Genomic DNA, 26,030 nt, shown 5'->3' with positions numbered 1-26,030 from the left:
TTAGGCTTTGGTGCTCTTTTGGGTATTTGATCGGCTTCTGAAGGTTTCCGTCATACGGGTATCGTTCATGGCCGAGTGTCCAGCTTCGCTCGCTACCCAGGGTATAATCCGGTTGCGCCTGATGCATGATGGGAAGGACTTCCGGAACGCACGGCGAAATCCGTCGCCCATGAAGGCATAGACGAAGGGGTTCACGCAGGAGTTGAAGAAGGACAGAGTGTGTGCAATGATCTTGATGTTGTAGAGAACCTGAGTCTTGGGGAAGTGGGGGTGAAAGTGGTAGGCAAGACTGAAGGCGTGGATCGGAAACCAGAGTGAAGCAAACAGAATGACGACGATGGCCACCATCTTGGCGACCTTACGACGACGTCTGTCATGCGTGGTGTTTCCTGCCGTCCCCTCGCTGACCACTGGATGAGGATCCTGCAAGGAAAAGAATAAAAAGGAACTCCCGCTGTCTCGAAATCCTGCACCATGACTGTGGAATATATTTATTTTATGATAATAATAATCTAAAAATGCATACAAAAGCAAGTTTAGCCAGCTCAAGCTAGCTCTGAAATCAGCATAGGGAATTTTGTTTTAATTTTTAGAGTCAAGAAGGATATTGTGTAATAAGATTTCAGAGACTAAATGTTAGTCTAGCTGTCTCGAAGCAGTCACATGTATGTCTCTCTGCATTGCCAAATAGTCCCTGTTTTGTATTTCAAGATAATGACCAAGGAATCATATGTTGTTCGGTCCACACCGTCCTTTAAGTTATGTTTGTTTGTTGTTTAATGTCACATCCAGCAATATTCCAGCTATATGACCGCGATCTGTATATAAAATCGAGTTTGGACCAGACAATCCAATGATTAACACCATGGGCATCGATCTACTCAATTGGGATACCATCACATGCATCAACCAAGTCAGCGAAACTGTCTACCCGATCCCGTTCGTTGCACAAGCTCGGGTTGCTGAAGATCAAGATCAATTCTAACCCTGATCTTCACGGGCAACTGTAAGATATTGTTACTTATGCATTATGCCAAACTTTATTCATTTTTCGGAAGACCAACATGATCTAAACCAGATCTTAAATGTGTATAGTCTTGACCACCACAGACTGAGTCAAGTTGAACCGCTTGAGGCAAAGAGAGTGTCCGATCGGTATTGAAATCGTCAGCATTATACAGTTTGGTGACACATACATCAAACTGGTTACGGGAATATTTCCCATTTAGCACAGCACCCTTGACTGCAATTGTGAACATGTCATTGTAACTACACTCAAAAACTACACCAATTATGTTATGTGGATCACCTCTTCCTCTGTCGACATGGGGGATAGGAACAGTTACATTGTCTCCAACACTTACAGGCCCCAAAACACGTTTCCTGCGTTTCACCATGCGCTGGGCTTGTTATTCTTGTGCTTCTCTGGCTCTTTTTCTGTTCTGCACGATGCTGTTAAGTTGTGCTGCTGATTCTGTTTGTTTACAGGAGATTGGCTTAGGACAGGATTATGATGCATTCTCACAAGTTATTATAAAAAGGCAGGGATATGCTTTCAGTAAACAAGTATAAAATCCCTTGGTTTATTTCAGTGATTATGTCTAATTGCTGAAGATTTCAGTGATAAGACATAACCACCGAGTGAATCAATTATTAGACATAATGACTGAAATTTCTAGTTATTAGACTTAATCACTGATTATGCTTGTTTCCTGTAACATATACACCCCAACAGAGTATTGGTGCCAAGACCCTTATTGTCCGAAAAAAGAGAAAAACACTGATATGTCATGTATTTTTCTAATAATAACAAGTTTCGAAAATGCCAATGTTTTGAAACCAATTTGTTTTTGTCAAAACGATTTCATGATATGTCAGTTATTCGGGATATGGAAGCAGCGTCTAGCAAGCTCTCAAAGGAGATGTCCCCCGGAAACCTGACGGAAGTGTTTTCGGCTGAGTCAGGAAAATAAGCACCAACCTTTCATCTTGTTGCAGTACCCTGTCCCGAAGCCATCTCTTTACCGTAAGATGAAAAACAAATTGATCTGTTTGTATCTGAATAAATCTCGCTTCAAACGACTTATTATAATATATGTTCCTCTCTTCCTAAAGAGTTGCTTCCGTGACGATACCAGATCCTGTACCCCATCCACGACAGTTGGGGGGAACCCACACGCTAACCACTGTTTGATTTATGTTCTATTTCAGTGAAACACTGCAATTGAAATCGAACGTGCAATCCTGTCTAACAATACTAGTTAACCCTCGATGCAATTGCGTGGAAGTACGTATTTGTCAAACAACATTACTACTTCCTCCATTGAGGAAGTGTGATACCATAATTGATATTGACAAGAGCTTCCATTGATCCTGGGGGTATAAAAAGCTATTTAGATGGTTCTTTTACTAATGGGCGTTTAATGTAGCATTCCGCGATTACAGGGATGCTGCCACAAAGGGAGTACTCTGTGTCTGGTTCTGGCTGCAGTTGCTGTATCAGCTTCTTGTATTGACCAGACACTTTGGACTAAGTTCTGCTTTACCCAGCTTATATAGGACACGGTAGTCCTACCGGGATCAGCTGTGTTCGAATTCAGTACTCAAGTGTGTTATAAATCTTTAACATTTTGTTTAGTTGTATGCTTTTCCATTCCATGAAAATGATATGTTAATATCAGTGCATGATGGATAAAACGCGATGATTTCTATTATTTATTCTTTGTTCAGGAATTCTTATGTGATTTTTTGGTTCACGCCGCATTCAACAATATGTCAGCTACTCGACGGCAGTCTTCAAATATTTTAGTCTGCCACAGACAATCCAGTGATTGACATCATGGGCATTGATGAACAAAATTGGGAAACGATGACGTGAAACCAACCAGGTCACCGAGCCTGATCATTCAATCCATTGATTCCATTTAGTCCTGGGGATAGACATTCTGATATCCAGAACCCCTGGTGTTCGGGAAATAATACACATGTCACACGTATGTATCACGCTCTCTCAATATTACACAATAAAACATAGTCTGAATGGTATTCACTTTTTTTCTTCTCATTTTTTATGTTATTTTATTTTATCATAACTCAATTCGTTCGGGTACTCCTCTAAACGTCATCAAAACAATATATTCACACAGCAAACAACATTGAAGATTTCGTTGACTTCGTGAGTGAGTTTCAGGTTTGCACAATGCTTACAAACCACTTCTTGTGACAGTGCCTCAACCTTTGTTTGCTAAAACAATATAGATTAACTGTCCCCCAGTTGCCTCATAAAACGAATTTAAACTCACCGGAGCCATAAATGCGGATTCCATATAAACCCGAAAGTACCACTACCAGAAAACACACTAAAACGTACGGTCTGTGATAGAAACGTTCATCGTCACACGTCAATGCGGTGTAATGGTGACACATGTCTTGTTTTAGTGATGCCGCGTATAACGCGTGCATTCTTTTCTTTCCTTTCTTACACATTTATATACCGCAGATATCCAGGTATCTGCTCAAATGCGGTTATAATTGTTCCCCGACCAGTGGATCCGTTTGCATTCCAGTTATCATTCTCAACTCCCTGGGGAGTATACAACCCAAGCTGCTCAGAGGCGCTAGAAGGTTTTACATCCACCTCACATATCGGGTACCCATTCCCTGCTGGGTGAACAGAAGCACATTTGAACTAAGTCACTTGCCCAGGGTGACACCACACGTGTTTCGGGTGTGTTTCGGGTGGATGAACGTATTCATGTTTCCACCATCTGGTCATCTAGCATCGGACGAGTGGGTTCGTTTAAGTGCACAGGGTGTATGTACTGTACACTAGGGGTAGTGACAGCACTGTAAAGACCTGGAAACATTGTTGGTCCCAAGGCTGAATAACAACCCAGTCACTAGCGGGGATACGACCTCAGCATCTGGCGCATGCCAGCCTGGCGCTTTTGACCGCTGGCCCACTCCGCCCCCACTTCTTTGTGTAAGAAAGAACTTAATACACCTGAGCAAACCTTAGTTTACTTAAGCATAAGAACTCTCTTCTAAAAGCAATGTCCATTTTCCAATTCAGACTATTTCAGAAGAATGTGTTCATGAAGCACCACCAATTAGTGTTGATTCCAGGTATCCGCGAAAATGTCAGCGTATCCTGCTCCACTGCTGGCACGGGTACAAACACATGCAAAGTCAAGCGCTCACTTGCAAGGTTTGTTTGTTTGTTGTTTTACGTCGCACTCAGCAATGTTCCAGCTATATGACGGCGGTCTGTACATAATCGAGTCTGGACCAGACAATCCAGTGATTGACATCATGAGCATCGATCCACGCAATTGGGATCGATGACATGCATCAACCAAGTCAGCGAATCTGACCACCCGATCCCGTTAGTCATCTCTTACGACAAGCCAAGTAATTCAATGAGTTGCGTTGATGGTCGGCCTGGAAATAATCGAGCCTAGACCAGACAAACCAATGATTGATATCATGAGATCGTTGAGATGTAAATCAACGAAGTCGCCGAGCCCTCGTACGACAATCATGGGTTGTAACAAAAGTAACAAAAATATACCCCATCGCGCGGAGGATAGGTTTATAATGAGAACAAATATTATTGAAGTGTTGTTTCAGTGTGTGGGTGTGTGTGTGTGTGGCTGCTTGTACTAGTCCGGACTGATGCCGATTTATAGTGCTAGCTCACTGAGATACCATGCCGCAGTTTAACATGAATACCCCACTCAGACACAGTATTCTGACTCCGAGCCGACCAGTCCTTGTTTTAGCCCCTTAATGTAACAACAAGTACCATCTTTTAACGTCTTTTTGTATGACGCGGCCCGGGATCGAACCCCGGACCTTCCGCTCTCCGGGCGGACGCTCTACCACTAGACCACGGAGGCGGTCCCAAGCACAGGTTGTTGGAAACCTTTAAACAGGAACCCCCCTGTGTGCATGAACGTACTGAAAACTGTAACATATGATGTCAGATTTCCGGGATTAAATTATTTGGTATACTACTGGCTCATGTCTGAGAAAATATGACAGAAATGACAAGATATTGGTCAAAGCAGAATCCGTCTGCATATGCCATCATCTGTTTACAGAATCGATGCTGATTATGTGCATTCAACTTAGTGAATGTATGGTCGAATAGTCCTGTATAAAAGTTCCATTGTCAGCTGGATACTTCTGTTAATACCATGATCTATATGTGAATACTACGGCTCTTCGATCGCTCAAGGAGAACCCGCCATTCCATGTACATTGTATATGTCCAATCTATGACCAGCGACACGTGTTTCAATGTAGTTGCATTAACAACAATAGGGGTGATTATGCCACTTAGCGTCTCTAATGTCCATCAAAATCACACATAATTGAAACATAGCTTGCCGAGCAAACATAACTGTAACTGTCAGAAGGATCTGTGGAGAGTTATAAATCAATATCCCCACCTGTTTGAACACATATACATGGGGAGGGGGGGGGTGTTTGATATTAATTTATTTAATTTAGGGTTTAGTGGGGGCACGGATGGTCCAGTCGTCTAAGGCGCCGCGATTCGCTGTGAAGAGTTGCGTCCCTTGGGCACGCCAGAAACCTATGATTGTGGGTTTAAATCCCGGTTCGTCCCGATGGTTTGTCAGCACCATACCCGTGCTCGTGGGTTTCACCGAAGTGGTAAACGTCTGAGACCTGCATCACTTCAGGCTTTCCTCCCACATTAAGCTGACACGCCGTGATATAACTGGAATACTGTTAAAAGCGGCGTTAAACCAACTCACTCACTCACATATACATAGGAAAAGAAGTTCTTGCTCGTCTTACGAACCGAGCGTGACAAGAAAGGGATGTGAATTAACTACTAGGGACCGGTCATGTATTACAGGGTGGTGGTTAGGGGTGAGTTTGGGGAGTAGGGGTGGTCAGAGGTTTTTGTACTGATAATTATGACCTTCCACTGATACTCGTCGTAGTTTTGAAGACATCACCAAATATGGGCATCATATTTGTCCTCCACCAGAGACTGTCATGTTGTTTTTTTATTTGATGACCTTTCCCTTATTACCTCTGACCCCTCCCCGCCCCCTGTTTTAATGACTGGTCCCTAAAGAAGCATTAACTAAACACCGATAAACATCACACGGTAGCAGCTGGTTGGAAAAGGAATTGGGAGTAATGCAAGGCTCCTATTCTGCTAATCACGATGAGGACAGTTAAAGAGGCATATCGATTTCTACCGTAGCGTTACAATACTGATACAATTCCAGCGCTCAATCCCAACGTGACCTAAATCCAACACGTATTTTTTCTAGTTTTTGTAACACTTGACAGAATTTACAAGAAACTCCCATCAAGAAAGTCACTTCTATCCTCACATCGTATGTTACGTCTTAGCTAAAAAGCGAGCCACAATATACTTCTTGCATTTCAATGTTCGAAATGGGAGTAATGACGTTTTTTAACATTTGTGCCAGTAACCCTGGTCCCCGGTGGAAGACTAAACTCAGATTAACTAAACATGAACTTACCTTGCAATCAACTAAGCGTGAAATCCCCTTGTTATCAACTAAACGTGAAATCCCCTTGTAATCAACTGAACGTGAAATCCCCTTGTAGTCAACTAAACGTGAAATCCCCTTGTAATCAACTAAACGTGAAATCCCCTTGTAATCAACTAAACGTGAAATCCCCTTGTAATCAACTAAACGTGAAATCCCCTTGTAATCAACTAAACGTGAAATCTCCTTGTTATGAACTAAACGTGAAATCCCTTTGTAATGTAATGAACAATGTAATAAAATAAAATTAAATGGATTTGAAACTTAAAGTGAAGTTACCGTTTGATTAGCGTATGTCAACCATGTAAATGGGTAACACTATCAACTATTTCTATTCTATTTAGGTACTATTCTAATTCACTATTTTGTAACTTAGAGAGAGATATCCATTTACTACTTGCACATATGAACGCCAGAAGCCAACTAAAATTTAGTTTGCAGAGCATTGGGGTATACGTGCTGCGGTCGCCACACCGAAATACCTAGTGATGCTATCATGTTGGCATATAAGTAGGTCTCCCTCAAACCTATTTGAATTTATCCGTCTCTTAGCTGATGCCCTACCAATGTGAGTTGGGGCGGGGTTAGTATGTATGGAACAGCTCCATCTTATCTCAAGGACATTACCCTGTGTACAAGCCATCTAGGAACTTGCGGTCTGGTGACAAACTTCAGCTGGCCACATGGAAACTTAAATCCATTGTGCCCAAACTTTTCAAGCAACTGCTGCAAAGAAATGGATGCTTTCCAATTGCCCTCAGAACATCCCCATCACTTGATATTTTCAAGTCAAGATTTGTGTTTGATAACTCAGCTACTTAACTCTTGTTTACATATCTATGTGTGTTGTCAGCGCCATCTTGTTTACATATCTATGTGTGTTGTCAGCGCCATCTTGTTTACATATCTATGTGTGTTGTCAGCGCCATCTTGTTTACATATCTATGAGTGTTGTCAGCGCCATCTTGTTTACATATGTATGTGTGTTGTCAGCGCCATCTTGTTTACATATCTATGTGTGTTGTCAGCGCCATCTTGTTTACATATCTATGTGTGTTGTCAGCGCCATCTTGTTTACATATCTATGTGTGTTGTCAGCGCCATCTTGTTTACATATCTATGTGTGTTGTCAGCGCCATCTTGTTTACATATGTATGTGTGTTGTCAGCGCCATCTTGTTTACATATCTATGTGTGTTGTCAGCGCTTTGAGCATGGTTTGTCCCGTGGAGGTTATCGCATGATAAGAGTTCTTCATTTTCGTCTTATTATTATTATAAGTATTACCTGATGTCTCGGCTCAATGTGAAATGACGGGCAAAAGAAAGCATACACTTGAAAATTGGATTCCACCAAAGAATTTCCAACGTTGAAAACGGTCGCCGAATTTCTGTAAACTTCAGGTCCTAAACCCCACTGTGATACACGTATCTAATTCATCACAATTTCCAATAACCATTTCTTGTTTGTTTCATTTTAGCCTCCATCAGATATAGGTGTGTACTTCCTTTTGCCCGTCAGTGTATGTTAGGCAATAATTTGTTTATGCCTCCTACTCTGAAAAGATATCGAGTGGTGTTATATGTCTTCCTCTTACCCATTTGGAAATACCCGTCTCGTTAGCAGATGTCTTAACAGTGTGTGCAGATAGTCGAGTAGAAAACGAGTGCCAGTTCAAGCATTTATAATGCTCATAGTGTCTACTAAATTAATTTAATGTTCCCAAGGCAAAAGAGTGTCCTATAGTATCCGCTGGCGGCCATATTGGATTTTCGGCAAAAAATTATTATGGGCACAAAAACTTTTGAACAAATTAATTTCGAATTAAGGTTCTCCTTTTCCTATAATGTTCAACTGTGCCTTCACCCGCGCCTTCACCCGCGCCTTCACCTGTGCCTAAGACATGACACACTGAGAAGGATCGACAGTCAGACTAGATACTCACGTGGTTTAAAACATAGTTATAAGGAACAGTTTGTCGAAATGTGTTTACATGGGTTCACTGTAGCCGTCACCGCCTTGTATAGAATTCGTTACACGCGTGAATGTAATATGACAATATCCTTTTGTAAAGCAGACAGGTCTTTTGAAAGTTCGTTATAACTGTTAGTGTTATAACCGTGTTCGTTATAACTGTTAGTTTTCTAACCATGTTCGTTATAACAGTTAGTATTATAACCGTGTTCGTTTTAAGTGGTCTGTGCTTCAATCCTAAAATATCATTCTAACATACATCTGGTGATTCAATGAGAGATTTTATGTTGATGACGTCATCCATCTGTCACAAGAGTAAAAACTATAACATAGCACGCACTGTCGATACACTCAGAAAGCAAAATTGTGTTTAAATCCGCTCGGAGCAATATTTCACAACGTGACGAAACCAAATTTACCCCATTGTTGAAACCAACGAAGACAAATATGGCAGTTTTCCGGTCTCCATTATTTTATTGGCTAATATGGGATTCGAACCTATGACGAGACAACCGGCATGCCTAAGGGATGCAACTCTGCACAGCGAATATCAGCGTATCATACCACTGCGCTATTTGTCCCAGCCTCAATAACAAGAACTGACACCAGAATGATTCAACAATAAATATGGATGAAGGGGAAGGCGTGTACACTCACGTTGTCTCGCCGACTGGTGACCTTGTTCTTCCAGAGGTGTTTGAGAATGAGGGTGTAGCAGAGGATGATGACGGTGAGGGGGAGGACGTAGGTTGCCATGACAACCGCCACGGTCACACCCCTCTGCCAGCGGGGGTCGGGCCATTCCGCCTTGCAGTAGACGCGGGGGCCGCGGTAGTAGTCGGTGACGACGCGGTAGTAGAGGATGTAGGGAGTGCTGAGCGAAAACGATGCTGGAAATAACAACATGGTTCTATTATAGGACAAAAACAAGGATGAGGGGATGTTTTTTTATATATTAGATGCAGGCATGCAGTGCTTAATACGCCACGCATTGACCTAGTACAGGAAATGGCATACACTTTGCACAGACAGAAGTTCATCAAAACAAAACGCAGTCAATTGTCAATGAAATAGTAGAACGTGCATCTCATGAAGTGAGTGAGTATATATTTACTCAGCTTTTAGCAATACTCCAGTTATATCACGGCTGGGGACACCAGAATTCGGCCTTCGGCGTGAAGACGTGTCTACCCGTAAGGCAAATGTCCGCTGGAGCTGACAGATTTACATCGCGCTCTCCGATTGGCTACAAATTATCACATACAGTTTGAAACGATAAGGAATTCTCAAAAACAATTCCTCGTTAGCTGTTTCATGGGAACCGCCATCTTGTTGTCCAAAACACGAAGCGGGATGTCCTTTTACTGGCACACTTATATAACGGGTAGATTCGTGGCTCCAGGCGTGACATTCTGGATAACGGATGAGGGTAGGAGGTAACCGCTGCTGGAAGCCCAATGTTTGCCCATCACTGTTACTTACGTTCCTTTCACTCTCCATGATTGTGCTGAGACTCACTCACTCACTCACTCACTCGCTCGCCCACTCACTCACTCACTCACTCACATGCCCACTCACTCACCCACTCACTCACCCACTCACCTGCCCACTCACTCACCCACTCACTCACCAACATGCCCACTCACTCACTCACTCACCAACATGCCCACTCACCTACATGCCCACTCACTCACTCACTCACATGCCCACTCACTCACCCACTCACCCACTCACTCGAGTGATTGGTTGTCTCAGAGCCAGTGTAATGAGACTCACTCACTCACTCACTCACTCGAGTGATTGGTTGTCTCAGAGCCAGTGTAATGAGACTCATTCACTCACACACCCACTCACTCACTCGAGTGATTGGTTGTCTCAGAGCCAGTGTAATGAGACTCATTCACTCACACACCCACTCACTCACTCGAGTGATTGGTTGTCTCAGAGCCAGTGTAATGAGACTCACTCACTCACTCACTCACACGAGTGATTGGTTGTCTCAGAGCCAGTGTAATGAGACTCATTCACTCACTCACCCACTCACTCACTCACTCACTCGGGTGATTGAATTGGTTGTCTCAGAGCCAGTGTAATGAGACTTATTCACTCACTCACCCACTCACTCACTCACTCGAGTGATTGGTTGTCTCAGAGCAAGTGTAATGAGACTCACTCACTCACTCACCCACTCACTCACTCACTCGAGTGATTGGTTGTCTCAGAGCAAGTGTAATGAGACTTATTCACTCACTCACCCACTCACTCACTCACTCGAGTGATTGGTTGTCTCAGAGCAAGTGTAATGAGACTCACTCACTCACTCACCCACTCACTCACTCACTCGAGTGATTGGTTGTCTCAGAGCAAGTGTAATGAGACTTATTCACTCACTCACCCACTCACTCACTCACTCGAGTGATTGGTTGTCTCAGAGCAAGTGTAATGAGACTCACTCACTCACTCACCCACTCACTCACTCACTCGAGTGATTGGTTGTCTCAGAGCCAGTGTAATGAGACTCATTCACTCACTCACTCACTCACTCACTCGAGTGATTTATTGTCTCAGAGCCAGGGTTGGGTATCCATGTCTAACTTTGGCATGGTATCTCAGTGGAATAGCACTATAAAAGCACCAAAATTAGGAACCAGTAGACGTAGCCACACACACACACACACACACACACACACACACACACCGCATCAATGTTGAACGCCCCGCTACGACCTAGTTCACATCGTCACCTATCTTTATCATAAAGACATTCACGAAGTATTTTGAAACGCGTAAAATACACGCATAGAAATAGACATGGCGATGGAATACGCTGCCAGCAGGGCCCCTTAAGGACTAGAGAACACCAAGAACTGTCTGAGCGGGGATACAAAACAACGCGGAAGTTGTTCGTAATAATGTCTTTCACTACATGTAAATAAACCCCTGAGTGTAGTTTACACGAGATGGTGAATTTATTACAGATAAAGTCCTAACCCCCGCCCTTTTTTCCGAAGATTGATTAAGATTATTGAAAGTTGACACACTGCTGGTGAAGAACTACACGATAAGTCAAACCTTGGGGACCCATTATATCTGACAACTTCAGGCGATTTTCGGTGGGTAATCTGATAGATACGTTTAAGTCTGTAACAATAAATTTTTTTTACGTTCAATCAGTTTGGACGTCACATTGAATTAGATGAGATGTCACATTTTTGTTTCAAAGAAATATGATAAAAATAATAAGAAATATACTTTGGGGAATATATGATCTGATAGTGCTAAACGCTTATTAGTTTAGTGTCTGGAGTTGCAGGCCCACGAATCCCTGGATATTATAAGAACACTTGCTTGTCCCTCGCTCCTCGTACATAACTAGTGTCTCTCTTTATGCCATCACTTTGTATACCATTGCGACCCGTGAAGATCCAGGGTAGAATAGGTCTTCAGCAACCCATGCTTGCCGTTAAAGGCGACTGTGCTTGTCGTAAGAGGCGATTAACGGGATCGGGTGGTCAGGCTCGCTGACTTGGTTGATGTATGTCATCGTATCCCAATTGGGTGGTGGGATGCTCATGATGTCAATCACTGGATTGTCTGATCCAGACTCAATTATTTACAGACACCCGTCACATAGCTGGACTATTGCTGAGTGCGGCGTTAAAAAAACAAACAAATTATACCATTGTGGCATTATTGTCTACTTGGTACAAGAAATTGGTATTTTACGGCCGATTCAGTGGTGTGAGTCGTTCGTAACGTTTCAAGCAGCATGGTTTGGTATAACGCCCATTGAACAGAATGTCAGTTATTGACGGCGTGTCAGCTTCTCAGAAACAAAGCCAGAAGTTTTGATGTTCTTAGACGCGTACGTGAACCGCTTTGGTGAAGCCCACGAGAATGGAATCCTGCAAGGGACATTCTCGCGATCTCGCATTCTCGTGTTTTGGGCATATTTAGCTCGTTTCCAAAGGTCGAGATCGCGAGAATGTCCCTTACAGTATTCCATACACGAGCAAAGACATGGTGCTGACAACCATAGAAACATTATAGAGGCGAATGAGTCATCCACATCCACGCTTCATAAGTCCGTATGCGTCTACAAATAAGACATGTAACATTTCAGGAGAAACTGATTTTTTGTCGATTGTTTATTGTCCATTAGTTTATGTATCAATACGTCTAGATATATTTCCTAAAACTATCACGTGGTATTCTTCTATCGGAAACGTTCTCTAATCGCTCGACAATTGTACTGCTGGAGGGGTTCTTGTACAACACGGTCACTACCCAACAGTCAGCACTGGAGATGCGACCCGTAAAGATCTGAGGTAAAATAGGTCTTCAGCAACCCATGCTTGCCGTAAAAAGCGATTATGCTTGTCGTAAGAGGCGACTAACGGGATCGGGTGGTCAGGCTCGCTGACTTCGTTGATGTATGTCATCGTATCGCGGTTCGATTGTCTGGTCCAGACTCGATTATTTACAGACCCCATCATATACCTAGAATATTGCTGTGTGCGGCGTTAAACAGCAAACAAAAAAAAAACATCTCCGAGGGGTGGCTCAAGGTTCTGAGCCTAACTCTGAGGAATTGTGTTAATTAAGTTGGTTGTTTATAATTCTTTACAGCCACATCCCACCGTATCGCAGAAAAATAGTTCTTCAAAACTACAATGACTTGGGCGTATGTGTGCTCAAATTGGTCCACAGTAACATCTTTTGTAGTTTGGTTACAACACATCGATTTAAATAATATCGTCATTAGATGTCTGTGAAGAGATCATCTCAGTCAGTGAGAGTGTCGTAATACATTTACTTCAAGTACAAGACGTCAAAATGGCCGACTCGACGAATGGTGACGGGGGAGATTTCAGAAGTTGTCTATGAACCTGTGGCGATTTGGTGCCAGTCATCATTGATCAGTTGGCCGATCCCTGAGAAGTGATTATAAAGGTGTGTCAATAGGTACTGAAGTTACTTTATAGATTGCTGTAGAATGTCCATTGCTGTCACTGTCAGTCTAGACAAAGATCGAATCGATAGTTTGGGTCGAATTTTTTCATTTTCTCCGCTAGGATGGGTCGTAGCGAGGATATTTGATCACAGGCATGCAGTCAAACACTCTGACTTTTCAAGATTAAAGCGTCTTAATTATCATGGTTGACCCCAGAAGATGGACGAACTGTTCTGTAAGTAATTGCCTTACTTCACGTCTCGTGTAATACGTATTAACGTCAAAATATGTCGTTCTTACGCTTAAGAACTGTTCTGTAAGTGTTTACCTTACTTCAAGAATACAGTCTCGTGAAATACGTATTAACGTCAAAATATGCCGTTCCTACGCTTCAGAACTATTCTGTAAGTGTTTACCTTACTTCAAGAATACAGTCTCGTGTAATACGTATTAACGTCAAAATATGCCATTCCTACGCTTCAGAACTATTCTGTAAGTGTTTACCTTACTTCAAGAATACAGTCTCGTGTAATACGTATTAACGTCAAAATATGCCATTCCTACGCTTCAGAATTATTCTGTAAGTGTTTACCATACTTCAAGAATACAGTCTCGTGTAATACGTATTAACGTCAAAATATGCCATTCCTACGCTTCAGAACTATTCTGTAAGTGTTTATCTTACTTCAAGAATACAGTCTCGTGAAATACGTATTAACGTCAAAATATGCCGTTCCTACGCTTCAGAACTATTCTGTAAGTGTTTACCTTACTTCAAGAATACAGTCTCGTGAAATACGTATTAACGTCAAAATATGCCGTTCTTACGCTTCAGAACTATTCTGTAAGTGTTTACCTTACTTCAAGAATACAGTCTCGTGAAATACGTATTAACGTCAAAATATGCCGTTCCTACGCTTCAGAACTATTCTGTAAGTGTTTACCTTACTTCAAGAATACAGTCTCGTGTAATACGTATTAACGTCAAAATATGCCATTCCTACGCTTCAGAACTATTCTGTAAGTGTTTACCTAACTTCAAGAATACAGTCTCGTGAAATACGTATTAACGTCAAAATATGTCGTTCCTACGCTTCAGAACTATTCTGTAAGTGTTTACCTAACTTCAAGAATACAGTCTCGTGAAATACGTATTAACGTCAAAATATGTCATTCCTACGCTTCAGAACTATTCTGTAAGTGTTTACCTAACTTTAAGAATACAGTCCCGTGAAATACGTATTAACGTCAAAATATGTCGTTCCTACGCTTAAGAACTATTCTGTAAGTGTTTGCCTTACTTCACTTCTCGTGTAATACGTATTAACGTCAAAATATGCCATTCCTACGCTTATGAACGACATTAAACATTTTTGCCGATTTACTTCTGCGCAACCATTCATTGCGTTAATGCTTAATTTCATGAAGAAATTTTTTCTGTACGCTTCATTGCAATGCAATGTTAGAAATTTGTCAAGAATTTGAAGACTTGTTGACAGCATCCTTGCACGAATTCTGCATCCCGATCGGACATTCTTCGTTCCAGAAACTTAAATAAATTATGCTTCCCGGTTCGACACCGCTACAACAGCGGCAAATATTATGATCAGTACTCGGTGTCTCGAGGAAGTAAGTGAGTATGATTTTACGCCGCTTTTAGCAATATTCCAGCAATATCACGGCGGGGGACACCAGAAATGGGCTTCACACATTGTACCCATGTCGGGAATCGAACGCGGGTTTTCGGCGTGACGGGCGAACGCTTTAACCACTAGGCTACCCGACCGCCCCTCTGTGTCTAGAACATCACTTTAATAATATGAGAGTCGCTACAAGAAACATGCGACGTTACTTTTAAAAATATAAAACCAGAGAGAAAAAACAGTCTCCGAAACAGATTGGGCGACAAGGGCCAAATTGCTGTGAAACCTATACGAATGAATCTCTGAAAATATGTGATGATACAAGTTGTTCGCGAAAAGGGTAGGCATGTCCCGCTCTACCGGAAGAACCGACCACTCACAAAATTTGTATGAAAAAATTGCCCCAAACCGCACAGCAGAACTCCTATCATGCGACTGCGGCCTGTAAATGGAGCAGTGAATCCCGTGACCCGATGGCCTATTTACTGATTTTGTAGAAACTAGAAACGAAATGTTAAGTTTGAATTACTTCTGCTGTGTGCAAATGAAGAGATTCTGCTGCTTATGAGAAAGGAGAACGTTCACGACATACATACATGTTCGTTTGGCAACACACAACGCAGTCTTAATATTTCTTCACCCAAAATATGTGTTTATATGCTACCTACCTAACCAGATTCCAATGTTGATGAAGATGGGCACTTGCGGCGTCCTTGACCGGATGGATCGGATAGGATGGACAATGGCGAAGTAACGGTCTACGGTCATCGCGGTCAGTGTCAGACACGTGGCTAGTAGGTTAACCTGGAGGTCATGTCAAGGACAGTGTTAGAGGGACAGTGTAACGGTTGCATGTATTTAGTGATGAAATACTATTTTTATCTGAAAATATTAAATTGACATTTCACTCAAAGAAATAACACTTGACACTTTGAACCGAAACACTTTCAGTCTGCTTCAAAGATGTCCTTCTTTATCATACTATTAAACTATTGATGGTGGCTAAAATGCACCAAACAAGAAGTGGTGATATTTCATACCGGCATCAGAGCTGTGTTTTTGGACTCAAGTTTGCAGGACTGTTTTTAGCCACGTAGCGTTTCGATAAAGTTTGTAATGTGTTTGTCAAATCCAATTTTCAAATTCAATGAGGAACTGAACTCACGTATAACATGTATTGCTTTACTAACGGTATATCTGGTAACTAACGAGAGTCCAAGTGTAGGCTCAACTCACGTGTATCATGTATTTGTGACTACGGAATTTGTATTAAAGAAGTTCTAGTGTATCATTTGGATTTGTATTAACGAGGTTCAAGTGTAACATCAACGCACGTGTATCATGTATTGTGTGACTACGGGATTTCTATTAAAGAAGTTCTAGTGTATCATTTGGATTTGTATTAACGAGGTTCAAGTGTAACATCAACGCACGTGTATCATGTATTGTGTGACTAACGAGATTTGTAAGAACGAGGTTCAAGTGTAGGCTCAAAACACATGTATCATGTATTGTGTGACTGACGAGATTTATATTAACGATGTTCAAGTTTAGGCTCAACTAACCTGCTCCTATGTAGTGTGTGACTAACAGGATTCGTATTAACGAGGTTCAAGTGTAACCTCAATGCACGTGTATCATGTATTGTGTGACTAACTAGATTTGTATTAACGAGGTTCAAGTGTAGGCTCAAAACACGTGTATCATGTATTGTGTGACTAACGAGATTCGCATTAACGAGGTTCAAGTGTAGGCTCTACTTACGTGTATCATGTATTGTGTGACTAACGAGATTTGTATTAACGAGGTTCAAGTGTAGGTTCTACTCACACATGCATGTATCATGTATTGTGTCTAATGAGATTTTTATTAACGAGGTTCAGGTGGAGGTTCTGCTCACGTGTATCATGTATTGTGTGACTAACGAGATTTGTATAAACGAGGTTCAAGTGTAGGTTCTACTCACGTGTATCATGTTTTGTGTGACTAACGAGATTTGTAGTAACGAGGTTCAAGTGTAGGTTCTACTCACACATGCATGTATCATGTATTGTGTCTAATGAGATTTTTATTAACGAGGTTCAGGTGTAGGTTCTGCTCACGTGTATCATGTATTGTGTGACTAACGAGATTTGTATAAACGAGGTTCAAGTGTAGGTTCTACTCACGTGTATCATGTATTGTGTGACTAACGAGATTTGTATAAACGAGGTTCAAGTGTAGGTTCTACTCACGTGTATCATGTATTGTTTCACTGACAAAATATGTATTAACGAGGTTCAAGTGTAGGTTCTACTCACACATGCATGTATCATGTATTGTGTCTAATGAAATTTTTATTAACGAGATTCAGGTGTAGGTTCTGCTCACGTGTATCATGTATTGTGTGACTAACGAGATTTGTATAAACGAGGTTCAAGTGTAGGTTCTACTCACGTGTATCATGTATTGTGTGACTAACGAGATTTGTATAAACGAGGTTCAAGTGTAGGTTCTACTCACGTGTATCATGTATTGTTTCACTGACAAAATATGTATTAACGAGGTTCAAGTGTAGGTTCTACTCACACATGCATGTATCATGTATTGTGTCTAATGAAATTTTTATTAACGAGATTCAGGTGTAGGTTCTGCTCACGTGTATCATGTATTGTGTGACTAACGAGATTTGTATAAACGAGGTTCAAGTGTAGGTTCTACTCACGTGTATCATGTTTTGTGTGACTCACGAGATTTGTATTAACGAGGTTCAAGTGTAGGTTCTACTCACACATGCATGTATCATGTATTGTGTCTAATGAGATTTTTATTAACGAGGTTCAGGTGTAGGTTCTGCTCACGTGTATCATGTATTGTGTGACTAACGAGATTTGTAAGAACGAGGTTCAAGTGTAGGCTCAAAACACATGTATCATGTATTGTGTGACTGACGAGATTTATATTAACGATGTTCAAGTTTAGGCTCAACTAACCTGCTCCTATGTAGTGTGTGACTAACAGGATTCGTATTAACGAGGTTCAAGTGTAACCTCAATGCACGTGTATCATGTATTGTGTGACTAACTAGATTTGTATTAACGAGGTTCAAGTGTAGGCTCAAAACACGTGTATCATGTATTGTGTGACTAACGAGATTCGCATTAACGAGGTTCAAGTGTAGGCTCTACTTACGTGTATCATGTATTGTGTGACTAACGAGATTTGTATTAACGAGGTTCAAGTGTAGGTTCTACTCACACATGCATGTATCATGTATTGTGTCTAATGAGATTTTTATTAACGAGGTTCAGGTGGAGGTTCTGCTCACGTGTATCATGTATTGTGTGACTAACGAGATTTGTATAAACGAGGTTCAAGTGTAGGTTCTACTCACGTGTATCATGTTTTGTGTGACTAACGAGATTTGTAGTAACGAGGTTCAAGTGTAGGTTCTACTCACACATGCATGTATCATGTATTGTGTCTAATGAGATTTTTATTAACGAGGTTCAGGTGTAGGTTCTGCTCACGTGTATCATGTATTGTGTGACTAACGAGATTTGTATAAACGAGGTTCAAGTGTAGGTTCTACTCACGTGTATCATGTATTGTGTGACTAACGAGATTTGTATAAACGAGGTTCAAGTGTAGGTTCTACTCACGTGTATCATGTATTGTTTCACTGACAAAATATGTATTAACGAGGTTCAAGTGTAGGTTCTACTCACACATGCATGTATCATGTATTGTGTCTAATGAAATTTTTATTAACGAGATTCAGGTGTAGGTTCTGCTCACGTGTATCATGTATTGTGTGACTAACGAGATTTGTATAAACGAGGTTCAAGTGTAGGTTCTACTCACGTGTATCATGTTTTGTGTGACTAACGAGATTTGTATTAACGAGGTTCAAGTGTAGGTTCTACTCACACATGCATGTATCATGTATTGTGTCTAATGAGATTTTTATTAACGAGGTTCAGGTGTAGGTTCTGCTCACGTGTATCATGTATTGTGTGACTAACGAGATTTGTATAAACGAGGTTCAAGTGTAGGTTCTACTCACGTGTATCATGTATTGTGTGACTAACGAGATTTGTATAAACGAGGTTCGAGTGCAGGTTCTACTCACATGTATCATGTATTGTGTGACTAACGAAATTTGTATTAACGAGGTTCGAGTGCAGGTTCTACTCACATGTATCATATATTGTGTGACTAACGAGATTTTTATTAACGAGGTTCAAGTGTAGGTTCTCCTCACATGTATCATGTATTGTGTGACTAACGAGATTTGTATTAACGAGGTTCAAGTGTAGGTTCTACTCACATGTATCATGTATTGTGTGACTAACGAGATTTGTATTAACGAGGTTCAAGTGTAACATCAACGCAAGTGTATCATGTACTGTGTGACTAACGAGATTTGTATTAACGAGGTTCAAGTGTAGGTTCTACTCACATGTATCATGTATTGTGTGACTAACGAGATTTGTATTAACGAGGTTCAAGTGTAGGTTCTACTCACATGTATCATGTATTGTGTGACTATCGAGATTTGTATTAACGAGGTTCAAGTGTAGGTCCTACTCACATGTATCATGTATTGTGTGACTAACGAGATTTGTATTAACGAGGTTCAAGTGTAGGTTCTACTCACGTGTATCATGTATTGTGTGACTAACGAGATTTGTATTAACGAGGTTCAAGTGTAGGTTCTACTCACGTGTATCATGTATTGTGTGACTAACGAGATTTGTATTAACGAGGTTCAAGTGTAGGTTCTACTCACGTGTATCATGTATTGTGTGACTAACGAGATTTGTATTAACGAGGTTCAAGTGTAGGTTCTACTCACGTGTATCATGTATTGTGTGACTAACTAGATTTGTATTAACGAGGTTCAAGTGTAGGTTCTACTCACATGTATCATGTATTGTGTGACTAACTAGATTTGTATTAACGAGGTTCAAGTGTAGGTTCTACTCACATGTATCATGTATTGTGTGACTAACTAGATTTGTATTAACGAGGTTCAAGTGTAGGTTCTACTCACGTGTATCATGTATTGTGTGACTAACTAGATTTGTATTAACGAGGTTCAAGTGTAGGTTCTACTCACGTGTATCATGTATTGTGTGACTAACTAGATTTGTATTAACGAGGTTCAAGTGTAGGTTCTACTCACGTGTATCATGTATTAACGAGGTTCAAGTGTAGGTTCTACTCACGTGTATCATGTATTGTGTGACTAACGAGATTTGTATTAACGAGGTTCGAGTGTAGGTTCTACTCACATGTATCATGTATTGTGTGACTAACGAGATTTGTATTAACGAGGTTCAAGTGTAGGTTCTACTCACGTGTATCATGTATTGTGTGACTAACGAGATTTGTATTAACGAGGTTCAAGTGTAGGTTCTACTCACGTGTATCATGTATTAACGAGGTTCAAGTGTAGGTTCTACTCACATGTATCATGTATTAACGAGGTTCAAGTGTAGGTTCTACTCACGTGTATCATGTATTGTGTGACTTAACGAGGTTCAAGTGTAGGTTCAACTCACGTGTATCATGTATTAACGAGGTTCAAGTGTAGGTTCTACTCACGTGTATCATGTATTGTGTGACTAACGAGATTTGTATTAACGAGGTTCAAGTGTAGGTTCTACTCACGTGTATCATGTATTGTGTCAGCTTGCACACATTGTTCCCGTACAGCCAGTCCAGAGATCCGTACATCGAGGTGGTCAGCGAAACCACGATCGTCATAAACGCGAAGTCAGCAATCGCCAGGTTGATAACAAAATAACTTGTCGCCGATCTGTCGCCATGGCAACACATGACATATATGACGATCAGGTTGCCAAGGGACCCGACGGCGATGATGATACCCCAGATGACGGTGATGAGCATGACGTGGAGGGCGGTGACCATAGAGGAGTCTTCGGTGACGGTCACGTTGACCGCGGAGACGGACACGTTAGCGGTGATGTCGTACGAAGGCATCGTGGTTGGGAACAAAGACACTGGAGTCGTCTCCATACTGTTACTGAAATATAGAAACACAAGAAAGTAAGTGAGTGAGTTGGGTTTAGCGACGCTTTGCAGAGTATTTCAGTTAAATCAAGGTGTGCCAGCCTCATGTGGGAGGACAGCCCGAAGTGAAGCAGGTCTCAAATGTTTACCACTTTGGTGAAACCCATGAGCACGGGTATGGTGCTGACAAACCTAGAAACATAATCAGAGAGAATCGGGATTCGAACCCACAATCATAGGTTTCTGGCGTGTCCAAGGGAAGCAACACAAGTACCAGTGGGTATTCGCCACGTCATTAATGGAGTTAATTATTTGTGTGAGTATATGTTGATCGTAGCTTCGGATTCTATTTTCGCTTCAAAGTGATCCTGTGTTTGACAGAGGTGGTTGTGAAGGTGAAACGAGGTCTATCGTCGTTTTTAAGATTATTGCACTGCAACGTGCATGCACGTGTGTGTGTGTGTGTGCGTGTGTGTGTGTCACATGGATACCCCACCTAGACACAGTATACTGACTCCAAGCCGACCAGTGTTTTATCCCCTTAATTCCGATAGCCAGACAGGGTTACAAATACCGACTTTTAACGGTGGACAAAATGCAATGGAACGTTATCGTAACAATTATAGGTTACACATACAGATGAGTAAGTATACACTGTATTTTTCAGAATTGGGAAAAATGGGAAGAATTTGGGTCCAGAATAGCCCAGTCGTCTGAGGTGTCACATTCGCTTTGCACAGATGTTTCCCCTACAGGTGATCCCCTACAGGTGCGTCCCCTACAGGTGTGTCCCTTACAGGTGCGTCCCCTACAGGTGTGTCCCCTACAGGTGCGTCCCCTACAGGTGTGTCCCTTACAGGTGCGTCCCCTACAGGTGTGTCCCCTACAGGTGTGTCCCCTACAGGTGCGTCCCCTACAGGTGCGTCCCCTACAGGTGCGTCCCCTACAGGTGTGTCCCCTACAGGTGTGTCCCCTACAGGTGCGCCCCCTACAGGTGTGTCCCCTACAGGTGCGTCCCCTACAGGTGCGTCCCCTACAGGTGTGTCCCCTACAGGTGCGTCCCCTACAGGTGCGTCCCCTACAGGTGCGTCCCCTACAGGTGTGTCCCCTACAGGTGCGCCAGAAACATATGATCGTGGTTCTAAACCAAGTTTCGAAATCATTATTAGTTCAAGGTGTGCCCGAAGCACTGCATACTCATGAGTGGCAAGCAAGGTGAGGTGGGTTTAACGTCGCGTCCAAGATTATTGCACTTATATAGCGACGTGCATGTACGTGTGTGTGTTTGTGTGGCTGCTTGTACTAGTCCGGACTGATGCCGATTTATAGTGCTAGCTCTCTGAGATACCATGCTGCAGTTTAACATGAACACCCCACTCAGACACAGTATACTGACTCCGAGCCGACCAGTCCTTGTTTTAGCTCCTTAATGCCGAGCGCCAAACAGGGTAACAATAAGTACCATCTTTTACGTCTTTCGGTATGGCGCGGCCGGGGATCGAACCCCGGACCTTCCGCCTCCGGGCGGACGCTCTACCACTAGACCACGGAGGCGGTCGGTTGCAAGAAAGAGGGAGTTGTCTTTGACATGAGTCACCTCGGGCTTTCTTCCAGCGTCAGGCCAACACGCTATGACATAACTGAAGCACTTTCTAAGCGGCGTTAAACCCAACCTCACTCACTCGCTTCCAAACATAGCTTAACTGTCAATCTGAAATATAGTTCATGTGGTAACATAAGAAACATAACTTCATACCGTTTTCCGATGCTGGTATTACTGGCAAGGTAGTGTCTCACAGCAGGATGCCGGTATTACTGGCAAGGTAGATGTCACAGCAGGATGTAGGTATTATAAGCGATCTGTTATACAAGGGCCTCACGGCACATTGGCACCTCCTGCGCTCTGTGCTGTTTATATCTATTGTGATCGGTTGCCCAGGCCAGCCTCTATGTTGGCCAGCTTCATTAACTTGAAGGGCCTCACAATTTAAACAAAGGCTTCTTCAACAGCGCGTTGTCATGACAATTGCCTCCAATAGTCATGAACCTGTTGCTTGCATGGGCAATCAGGACAACACGTTTATAACATGCTTGATGAAACAAATTAAGGTGGTAGTGATATGAATTAGCAGATGAATAGAAACATGCCGACATACATTTCACTGATGCTCATGCTCTAAGTTAACGTGTTGCTTTTACCTATCCCTAGAGTGAGTGAGTATGGTATAACGCCGCTTTTAGCAATATTCCAGCAATTTCATCGAATCGAACCCGGTCTTCGGCGTGACGAGCGAACGCTTTAACCACTAGGCTACCCGACCGCCCACCTATGGCTAGACTTATGCATACTATACAGGCTCACAGCAACACTGCGTGTTTGTTTGTGTGGTGTTTACATACTGAAGGCCGCAGCCAACAATAGAAAGCTATTCCATGGCAGTATGTTAATTATCGCGTCTTGGACAAAGAAACCAGTGGTTTGTATTACGATTAATAAAGGCGACAAGAATCCAACTCCATCAATATAAGAAATTTCTACTCAAGGTCCATTGTACGATTCCGACCATATAATAAGTATTTGTTTATGAATCACTATCAAATAGTGATGATACCAGGTGTTAGCTAAAGGTGGGAGTATTCTGTACCAATGGTTGCACCCGTCACAAACACATGCAAAGGCACGTCCCACATCATCAGGGTACGATGATACGCAATACAATCATGACGCCGAGTCTGGCTACGTTCAAGAGAAGGGAGCTAACTCTTCTTGTCTAATCAAAAGTGCAAACTGTGCCAGCATTTGAAACTAATCGCACTTGTTGTAGAGAATATATCCTGCGTCCAAAACAAAGCATAAAGAACCCCTACGTTTCCTGACCTATTTTTTAGAAACAACAGCAGAAGTCACTTCTTCGAACATCGCAAAACTAGGTCATGGGCTCATTGATTTTCCTTTTTTTATAGGACATGTTCATCATAAAATGTGCTTTATTTCCTGAACATAAACATAACATTCACACCGAGGATGGGTGAGAATCCAATTGAAAGTACCTTATATAGGTAGTATTATTGAATATGTATTACATCCAAACATAAGGAGGAACGAAAACACTCAACGCAGACAGTTTTATATTCAATATTTCAAGCCATAGGCCATAAGTTAAACATTTATCTAAAAGAAGTACATGGTACAACAACATATCACGGAATCACACATCAAGGGGCTAAGTCCGTATTCTGGTTACATTTGTGAAATAGCCACCTGTACATATCAGTGTTTGGTATCTGTACACTGTACTTATCTCATCCCGGGGTTATGGCAAATGGTTCAAGTGTGTTTTTTGTATAACAGTATCACATACCCCAGATATCTACAGAGACTAATGTTCGGACATTCTGGTAGGATAAACATTTCATTTCTAACATGATACAAGAGACAAAACCCTTTCATGACATAACTATAAGAAAGCTCAGTCGATTGTATGATTCCGACAATATCATGATAATGTGTTAATCAATATAATGTGTCACTATCATATAGAGATGATGTCAGGTGTTCTCGAAAAGGGTAAGCGTGTGGTGCTCCAATAGTCGCCCCCGCTACTCACACAGTTTTTGTAAGTGTTTGGGGTGAATACATAGTTCGGAAAGAGTACCTGTAGAATTAATTAGGCATCATTTCATGAATCTGGTCATCACCTGATGCAGTGTATCTGGTTTTCTGTCATGTTCTTATCAACTGATTTGTGTAATGGGCAGATCCTACACTGTCCTGGAATCAACCTTTCTTTAAAAGGTTTATTAACTACTTTTGCCAAGACCGATGTGAAATAGTTTTCAGTGAATTCAGTGATTTTTCAGTGTATGCATCAATCAGGATTCCTAATTCCCATGTATGTAACCTTTCTTTATAGTTTTTCACGATTGACATGACAAAATATCGTAACTTTATAACCCATATTCCAGCATAAGAACAATGCAGACTTTCAAGAATTAAATGACAGTGTGAGTTTGCTGTTTCAGCGACATAACGGCGGTCTGTAAATAATCGTGTCTGGACCAGAAGATCCGGTGATTAGCATCGATCTACATAATTGGGATACGATGACATGCAATCAACCAAGTCAGCGAGTCTCCCGATCCCATCAGTCGATACAAGAACGCGTAACCGGGTGTGAGCGTATTGTGAATGAGAGAGAATGCGAGTGAGTGGTTGAGTTACAGGAAGCAGGTCTGGTCATTGTAACAAACGTCACTGCAACATCTGCCCGTTGTACAGCAACCCTGGATCGGAAATAACAGTCAGATTTGAAAACGTGTTGGAACATATTATTGAAATTACATGTTACATTATCAAAGTACCAACTAGATATTAACAACATAGAAACAACTGTATTCTTTGCAAATTTGTGTTGTGGCCAAGACTATCTCGCCCTTGCATTTCAAGTGAAATGGGGTTTAACGTCGCGCTCAAGATTATTGCTAGTACATTGCCATGTAAATGCACTTGTTTTAACGTCTTTTGGCTTGGGATCGAACCATAACCTTCTGCTCTCCGAGCAGATCCTGACTCCCTGCATTCAAAACCATAATATATAACGGTGCAACTTTGTCTCTATGTTTGGTATCTTTGTCTAATTTCAACATTGAAATAAAGAATATTCTTATGCAAATTGTTTTCACAAACCTGCAATGGAACCTGTCATGAACGAGGCTGCGTTTCCCGCAATAAGGGCCCGGATGACGAGTCTGACAATATCCTCTTTCCGTTCAGGTGCAATGGGAATCAGTGTCCCCAGTGTGACACCTATAGCGGTGACGGTGGAGAACCCACAGAGAGCGTAGGTAGCTATTACTTCCGTCCGTTCCTGAGAAGAAACAA

General features: G+C 41.8%; 2 protein-coding genes across 2 annotated transcripts in view; both read right to left on the bottom strand.

Annotated features, from left to right (window-relative positions):
- Positions 1-21,118, bottom strand: LOC124114683 (G-protein coupled receptor 54-like). The gene is made up of 4 exons (XM_048386151.1): positions 20,786-21,118; positions 15,799-15,934; positions 9,191-9,423; positions 1-423 (listed from the first exon to the last, which is right to left on the bottom strand). Exons 1-4 carry the CDS (start codon positions 21,116-21,118, stop codon positions 1-3), a joined length of 1,125 nt encoding a protein of 374 aa, XP_048242108.1.
- A 3,184-nt stretch (positions 21,119-24,302) lies between these two features.
- Positions 24,303-26,030, bottom strand: part of LOC124114682 (solute carrier family 28 member 3-like) — an 11,873-nt gene continuing 10,145 nt past the window's right edge. The window contains exons 10-11 of the mRNA XM_048390946.1: positions 25,836-26,016; positions 24,303-25,432 (exon numbers count right to left, since the gene is read on the bottom strand). Of these exons, the coding sequence (XP_048246903.1) occupies positions 25,401-25,432; positions 25,836-26,016 (213 nt within the window). The 3' untranslated portion in view covers positions 24,303-25,400. The remainder of the gene's footprint in view (positions 25,433-25,835; positions 26,017-26,030) is intronic.

Source organism: Haliotis rufescens, unplaced genomic scaffold (assembly GCF_023055435.1).
Source record: "Haliotis rufescens isolate VD_foot unplaced genomic scaffold, xgHalRufe1.0.p SCAF_10, whole genome shotgun sequence".
Classification (NCBI taxonomy): domain Eukaryota; kingdom Metazoa; phylum Mollusca; class Gastropoda; order Lepetellida; family Haliotidae; genus Haliotis; species Haliotis rufescens.
Note: the sequence above shows the minus strand (reverse complement) of the source record. Positions and strands in the feature narration are given on the sequence as shown.

Coding starts and splice junctions, on each gene's coding strand:
- LOC124114683 (XM_048386151.1), bottom strand. CDS start 21,118: ATGCCTTCGTACGACATCACCGCTAACGTGTCCGTCTCCGCGGTCAAC. Junction 9,424..15,798: donor CAACATTGGAATCTGGTTAG/GTAGGTAGCATA, acceptor TGTTATTTCCAG/CATCGTTTTCGCTCAGCACT. Junction 424..9,190: donor TCACCAGTCGGCGAGACAAC/GTGAGTGTACAC, acceptor TTTTCCTTGCAG/GATCCTCATCCAGTGGTCAG.